The sequence below is a fragment of the Lactuca saligna genome, chromosome 8, assembly GCF_052625555.1.
Source record: "Lactuca saligna cultivar CGN05327 chromosome 8, ASM5262555v1, whole genome shotgun sequence".
Lineage (NCBI taxonomy): Eukaryota > Viridiplantae > Streptophyta > Magnoliopsida > Asterales > Asteraceae > Lactuca > Lactuca saligna.
In genome coordinates this window covers 51,408,548-51,416,802 of record NC_136424.1, presented here as the reverse complement: position 1 = coordinate 51,416,802, position 8,255 = coordinate 51,408,548, and the positions used below count along the sequence as shown (strand labels likewise).

The window sequence follows — 8,255 nt, the reverse complement described above, 5'->3', positions numbered from 1 at the left end:
AAACAACATGCCTTTCTAACAAACATAACAATCTTATGTCCTTGAACAATAAATAAGATTGAACACTTTCCCTTTTTTCCTCTGGCACCAGTCGACTACACACATTGCGCTTCTGATCAACTTTTCCAAACCATTTCGTTTAGTTTCAAAAAAAAATTATTTTTAAAAAAGATAACTCTCGAGTCATGAACTTGATTTCAGAACTCACTGAAGTGAGGCTGATTCTCTCAAGCTGTGCTTTGATATCAACTTGTAACTTCCCAAAACTTGCAATAACTTTGAACTTTTAAAAACAATATATGTATATTCAACACCATGACTTTATTCAAAATAACTTTCAAAGCCATAACCCCAAGACCAATTTATTTAAAAAAAACCTATTATTAATTGTAAATTCCAAAACAAAAGAAACATAATCCAATATGACATAGAAATTCCAAAAATCCATCCCAAGCCAATGTGCACTGTCACGCCCTGCCATCCTGACTACCTGTTGATCCTGAAACAATATTTTAAATGAGAAGGGGTAAGCACAAATCTTAGTGAATTTCACACATACAAAAAATCATATCATACAAGCTCTACCCTAATACATATATAACAATAGTATCAACCACACAACCATGTATGAATGTCAAAGAACAAATTAGTAAAAACATACACCTACTGGGATACATTGGTTATGCCCAATCCCCTTGCTATGTGCATCAAGCCCTTGGGACACATTGGCTAAGCTCGATCCCTCGAACCTATTAGGACACATTAGCTACACCCGATCCCCCTTGCTCAATTCATCGAGCCCTTGGAACATATTAACTATGCCCGATCACCCACTTGGATACGCAGAGCCATCCTATAAATATTCCTCAGTAAGTGAATGAACACCATACACCCACTAGACACTAACCTAGCCTAGTGCTACCCATATAAATATCCTATAGCACACACGATCTAAAGCAAAACATGCACAACATCACATAGTGTACTGAGAAACTCACCTCGAAAAGCAGAGTAGACCTTAAACCATATCCCAGGACTCCAACGACACCAAAACAGTTCAAAATTGTCCTATAATAGAAATTAAGATTATAAGTGACAAATCTTTACCCTAAACAAGTAAATAAACTACTTGACTTATTTTCCAGATTTTGACCCGAAACAATAATCTGTTCATGGCCAATTTAATGCCACCAATCCTGTGAAAACAACAATGTTTTTCCACATTCCAGTAGTTCTAACTTTTATATTTCAAAGGATTACTTGTACAAGTCCATACGATTTTTCTATAATTTACTGTGTATTTATAGTATGAGGTTGAATGCAGCTAAATTCAGACCAGGCAATGAAAATGATGATTTTCACTCTAGTTATGGTCGTTTCCAACTTTCAGTCAAAATTAACGAAATAAAGTAGACTCAATTTCCGAACATTGGGAACGGGTTTTGAGCAAAAAGAACTTCGCTATCACAAGTTATCATTTTTACAAAAATGGGACATAATAGTGGATTTTGTAGAAAAACAAACTGTGGTTTTCATGTGTTTTCAATTATTAGAAGTGTGAGGAAGATGATTACTTACCAAGAAATTGAACCTTGACCCTCCATACTTCCTTTCTCCTTCTTACATCCATCGATCAACCCCTTTTCCTTTCCTTCTTATTGATCATAGAGGCCCACACCCATACACAAAGATGAGACAACTAGGGTTTTGGAGTATGTGTGTGCATGTTTAAATGAGGTCTGAACCCTCAAATAGGTTGCCATTCTTATGGCCTTCAACGCTCCCTTGGCCGCACTATGCAACTTAAATATATTCCATTTATCCCCTTTGTCTTATAGCACAAAATTTTAATTAAGCCTCCGTACTTGATTTCGACATTTTAGTGTTTCTTCTTGTATTATTTGACTTTTAAACCCCTGAAATTCTCTTTGTAATAATCAGTATGACTTTCTTAACATCATATTATTATTTCTTTGAACCCAAATTTATATCTCTTAACTCCATAAATCAATTTCTCCAATAATTATTGATTTTAAACCTAAAACAAAAAATGGGGGATTACATGAGGGTAAAAGGGTAGTAACATAAACTTAGATGCATGCCCTTTTTGGATATTGCGGTGGAAATATATTGTTGGAGAAAGAGATTATGTCAATTCAATGTCGATTTGTTTTCTAGATAACCATTTCGAAACATGGTACCAGTGCATAACGGTGTACAAGTAGCAGAGTGATGTTGGCTACTCAGAGATGCCAGATCAAGCATCACGTTTAGGTGGGGGTATGTGTGTGGAAATACCAATCACACCACTCTCGAACGACAATGCGTCGTACTCATATATGCAAAGTCAGAGTAGTGAAAACGGAGAACTAGAGTTAGTGATACTGGTGGGAGTCATACCCTACTTAGTGCATTGGGTCGTCAAGTCACGTTAGTAGGGATTAGTAATGTTGTGGACCCTAGATAGAGAGGAACATTATAAGTAATTATTGCGAATAAAAACATTTAATAATTACTACGATGAAAACTGTCAATTTTAATATATACATTATATATTGATAATAATAAGTGATGTATGTCATTTGGTATGAATCAATTGCATGACTAAACATATTGTATGAAGTATGCTTGTTTTCCTACCTTTGTGCTTCTGATTGTCTCACTGGGCTGATGTTGATACTTGTTTATTTGTTTGTTGCTTATTATTTGCATTGGTACATGTAGCATGATTCGATGGTCTAGTGAGGTTGGGACTCTTTTAGGTAGTAAGTTATAACATTACCTTAGTGATTATACTAGTTTGAGACTTGCCGTTGATATTTCTTTTACACTTGGTTTTTGGTACTTATTTTGGTATCAGTTTTATAAACTATAATTTTGATAATTTGGTTTTGAAATATTTTATTTTAAGTATCGTTGGTGGTGTTTTCTAATGAATTCATTCAGACTTTCTTGGCTCTAATTTGTTAAATGATGATTTTAAATAATAAAAAATATTTAGGTGAAAAATCACAGCGTTACAAGTTTGTATCAGAGTCATGCTATGAGTGAACTGAATACAAAGGTCGGTGTTCAGACTCATAGTGTAGACCGATTCAATTAGGTGCTTTAGAATCTTAAGCGAGGGAGGGTGTGTACACGAAATGATGATCTAAACGTCAAACTCCACTCCTATAACATCAATCCCCATTTGAGAAATTAAGAAAATTAACAAAATTACACCACCAATAATTAAACACAAATCCATTGGAAATAATCCTTATTCATATCGCTCTTTGAAATCTGAATTTTGTTTTTAAAGATTTGTACACGAAATGATGATCTAAACATCAAACGAGAGGGTGGTTAATTTGTTTTAAAGTTTCCTATGATTCTTGGTTTTATATAAAATTGACCCAAAATAACCTTATTTTCAAGTCTAACATAAGAAGTTCAAATTTATAACATACAATAGCAGCATCAACAAACACAGATTATATATATATATATATATATATATATATATATATATATATATATATATATATATATATATAACGCAATGACTAGCAGCAACAACAATCAATAAACATGTGAAAAACAACAAATTTTCTCAATAGTTAAAAAAAGCAGAGGTTAAGAAAATCACTGTTGTTGGAGTATTGGGTCCATAAAGAAGAAGCATCATTAGACATAAGACTCACATACTCTTTTCAATTGATATTCACAACACTAGAATAGTTCAATTAATCACTAACAGGGGAAAATCGAAAAAAAAAAATCGGTTTACCTGCACTGATGTGGAGGTCCTCGCTGGTGGAGGCCCCAAAGGTGTCGTCAGTGATGTGTTATGTGGAAGGAAAGGTTGTAGAAGGAATCGACCATTCTACTGGTTTTAGGAACAAAGATCCTGGTCTATCAATAGAAAAGGGGGGACTGAATCTGATGAAAACCTTGGACTGAGTCCACATTTTGGACCGAGTCTTTGACTTTCAAATCCTTATGAAACATTCCAATTGGATTTTGTTGGACCCAATCCCTCTTTGGACCTAGTTAGAACTTATATCAAATGACCCTTAACTTGTTAACCAATGTGATCTTGAAAAATATTGAACAAGAACGGTGCGGAGTGCACACTTGTTTGAATTTGTCTTTTGATTTAAAGTACACTGTTACTTAGGGGCGAAGTCCCTAGACCACGAGGTTCAGGTTCAACCTACCTGGTAGCGGGGTCTAAGGAGCTGAGCCCCTGGTTGGGATCAAAAAATAGCCCAGTTTTTTACCCTAATAATAAACCTGGTTTAGTTGCAGTTTTATGAGAGTTTTGTGATAGTTATAAAACTGTTTTGTGACAGTTTTGGGTTTTAGATAAGGAGTTATTATACCTATATTTTGGTCATTTTTTATGGACATACATGATCATAATTTATCTTAATTCTATGCTCTTGAATTCTATTGAGTTTTATACGGTTAAAGATTTCGACTGTAAAATCAAAATACTTTAATATGAAAGTAAAATTACAACTTTCAATATTCCAAGTAATCAAAACCTGTATTTTTAACAATATATTACTTTAAAAATTGTTTGGTTTATTCGGTTTAACCATATTAATAAAAATTTAACCAAAACCAAACTGAATAATGCTATATGTTTTTAGTTAACAAAACCAAATGAACCAAACATCATTCGGTTTGGTTCGATTATTCGGTTTTGGTTTCCTCTCACACCCCTAGGTGTGGGTGCTGTTTGCATGTTCGTTAAAGAGGATGGAACGCACATATATATATATATATATATATATATATATATATATATATATATATATATATATATAGAGAGAGAGAGAGAGAGAGAGAGATATGTGATTCATAATTATTGTGTTAACGTGTTACTCAAGTTGGTCCAATTATTTCAAAAATGAAATAAATCTAGATAGGGGTATAAAGGTAGGTTAATATAAACTAATTTAAGTTTTTTATTTTTTGGGAATGGCAAATCTATTAACTACTCCTGACTCACCTTGTTCCTAACGAGATGAGGACAACACTGGATACCGCAGGACTAGGAGCCCTTTGGCTCCTTGACCACGGGGAGTGAGGTAGTCGGTTGTGAATAGTTGAAGGGCACGCAAGTGGGTGAAGTCAATAACAGTGTAAGTTTCAGAAAATCAAAATTGGAGAATGGAAATCGAAGATACTAAATCACAAAAATCACTAGACTGTACTCAATTCTTCCATGATTCAATAACTCCTACAATTAAAGAATTTATTTTGCGTTCCAAGTCTTGTAGAGTGAATAACCAACAGGTTTGTATTTCCATCTTGTTTTCACTATTTGTTATTATTGTTTTCACTTTATTTTCGGTTACTAATTTCTCATGGTTGTTGTATATGTTCTAGGAAGCACAAGAATGTTGTTGATTTAAGGGATAATTAGAAAGAATGTGATGTTTATATCCTTTCATAGTTTGAACTTGGTGTCGTTAAATTGATAGTTAAAAGTTTCTAAAGAATTAGGTTTTGAATAATGTATATGTTTTGTTGTTAACATATTCTTAAAGAAATAGATGTGTTTGAAATTAACAATTAACACATTCTTAAAGAATTAGATAATTCTTATGCATGTGTACGAAGCAGTTAATTAGTTGATTATTATTCACATACTTGACAGTTATGCATGTATATTTGATTGCTATAAAATTATGATTAGGTGTTTTCTGTTTTCTGTTTTCTGATTTTTGCCACCGGTAAAACCCACAAAAATGTGATTTTTGCCACCGGTGAACTTCCACCGCCAGTAAAAATGAGGGAACCTTGCGGTGTTCACCGTCAGTAAAAGGTGTCACGGAGGATTACTGCTGGTAAGGGTGTTACAACACCCCACAGCCTAAGTATATGTTAGCAGAGGTCATTCTTTCAAGAATGTTGAATAATATTGTTCTAAAATTGGTTAGATTTTAGTTCTAGTTTTATTCTTTGCATAATAATAATATTGTTATCATTTCAAGAATATAATGAATTTTTTTTTTTCAAATTGTAAGAAATTAATAAATTTTTCATTGTTTTGATGTAATTATATCAATAATGTATTCCAAGAATGAAATCGAAATCTGTTAAGAATATGCATTTTCAAAAACGTTTCTCCTAAGATATTTTTGTTTTTTGCAAAAAGAAAATAAATTAAATAAGGATTTGATTATTTTTGTTGTCTAAAATAATGATATACAAAATGTCCATATATTATCCTTTAGATCCATTTGAAATTTGAATTCTTAAAAAATAATAATAATAATAATAAATACAATCATATTTTTTCCGGAATGATTCTTGTTTTGTATTCCACAGCCGTTACGGTTACTTTTGTTTTAATTCTTTCCTTTTTATTAATTTTATTTAGTATTTAGTATTTTATTTTAAAATTTAAAATTTAATATTTCCCCTAACCATAAATCACAAATTCATTATTGACCACTACATTCCTAGCGAGGGTTTAACGAATGGTGATTATTGAGATTCAAATATCGGGGGTTTAACGAATTGATTCTCACAAATCCCATTCGTTCTTTATAACAAATGGCCATGGATTCATCAGATTTTAGTAGGATCATACAAAGTTTTGCATTAATTTCCATGATTTCCAGAAAAACGAAAGAAACAAGATCACAAGTGGATTTCTCAGTTTTTGTTATTGGAAGACAAATTGCAGTCGTACAACAATGCAAAGTGAAATTCTTAAAACAAGATCACGATCAAATAAAATGAATCTACAAGTGTTACCTGAATCAATTACTCAACAAGCTGATTCCATTAAAACTCAGATCGATCTGGAACAGTAGCAACCAGTACAGTACCAACAGGAATATCATCAAATCCGTCGCCATCACCCGATTCCTCTGCTGGCTTTGGTAGAGCAAGAACCTCGCGAATTCCATGAACCACAAATGAATCACCGTAGTACATGTCCGGGAAAGTAATTGAAGCTTCGTTCACCTTAAACGTACCTCCAGATCTATGAATTGTGATTTTGAATCCGTCCAAATAGGTATCCAAACTTGTTCCATCATCGACGCTAATGAGATCTCTCCACGAAATCTTACAAGGCAAAACATGTCGGAGAAACAGAGATGGATAATCAGGAAACCGACCGGAATAATCAACCATCACTTCATCAATAGGAGCAAAAATAGTCAGTGTAGCTTGACCGAGAAACCCTAGGAGTTGTAGATTGAGAAACGACGCCATTACAGAGTATCCTCTAGATATCAACAGATTAGCACCATCGTGGAACGAGAAATTACTGTAACCTCCGAACGACGCCGTACAATGATCTAGCCTAACGCTTTGCACCGGAGGATCTGGAATAGTGAAGTTTGGATCGAAAAAGTTGTCGATAGCGAAGACGATTAACGATCCATCGTCAAAAATCGGAGATCCAACGATTTTGACGTTGTTTAGTGAAACCTGATCGGAGGATTGAGATGTAGTGACTGTTAGGAAGGTGGCGGAGGACATGGTGGGGATTTTGGTGCCGTATGGGAGGGAACGGATGCTTGAGAGTGAGAAAGCTAACGGGGAGAAGTGGAGTTGGAGAGTGGCGAGAGATGGTTGGCCGTAGTCAGCGAAGGCGGAGTCCGGTGGAGTGAAGATGGTGGCGGAGTTACGGTAAGAAAGCAAGACGTCGGAGACGAGATTTAGAGTTAAGGACATTGCGACATAGCCGGAATTGGAGAGAGTGTCCGCAGCGTTAGTGATGGTTTCCGTTGGGAGCGCGGAGGTGAGACGGAATATGATTAGTAGGGAAGCTGCTGCGAGAATTGCCGGCTGTTTCACCGCCATTGATGAGCAATCTGTGAATCTGGTGGTGGTGGTGGTGGTAGGAGGTTGTTGATGATACTTGATAGTGATTCGACGTGATGGAGAATGGGGTTTACATGTAGCGGGTTTTGGCGGGAAGATTTGTTACATTCTTTAGACTCCTTTGTTTTTTTGGTTAAAAAAGATGATCGAATGTAAATTTGAAAAATAATACTTATTTGATATGAAACAATAAATAAATAAAATAGATTAAATTGATAAATAAAATGTTTCTTTTATGAAACTAGATTATAACTCCTATATCGATGAAAATATGAAGTTTTACGTTTAATAAATATATAATATTTGGTTATAGTCTCAATTTTTGTTTACAAAAATCAAGTATTAAACAAATTAGAGAAATGGGAAAAATCTTAAAAAATATTACACCAAGAGATATATTTCTTAGTTATCTTGAGAGA

At 34.1% G+C, this 8,255-nt stretch overlaps 1 protein-coding gene across 1 annotated transcript; it reads right to left on the bottom strand.

Annotated features, from left to right (window-relative positions):
- Nucleotides 1–357: 357 nt before the first annotated feature.
- On the bottom strand, nt 358–7,929 carry LOC145011699 (putative fasciclin-like arabinogalactan protein 20). The gene is made up of 2 exons (XM_078970426.1): nt 6,757–7,929; nt 358–499 (listed from the first exon to the last, which is right to left on the bottom strand). The coding sequence occupies exon 1, from the start codon at nt 7,813–7,815 to the stop codon at nt 6,787–6,789; it is 1,029 nt and encodes a 342-aa protein (XP_078826552.1). The 5' UTR covers nt 7,816–7,929; the 3' UTR covers nt 358–499; nt 6,757–6,786.
- Between the last annotated feature and the right edge of the window lie 326 nt (nt 7,930–8,255).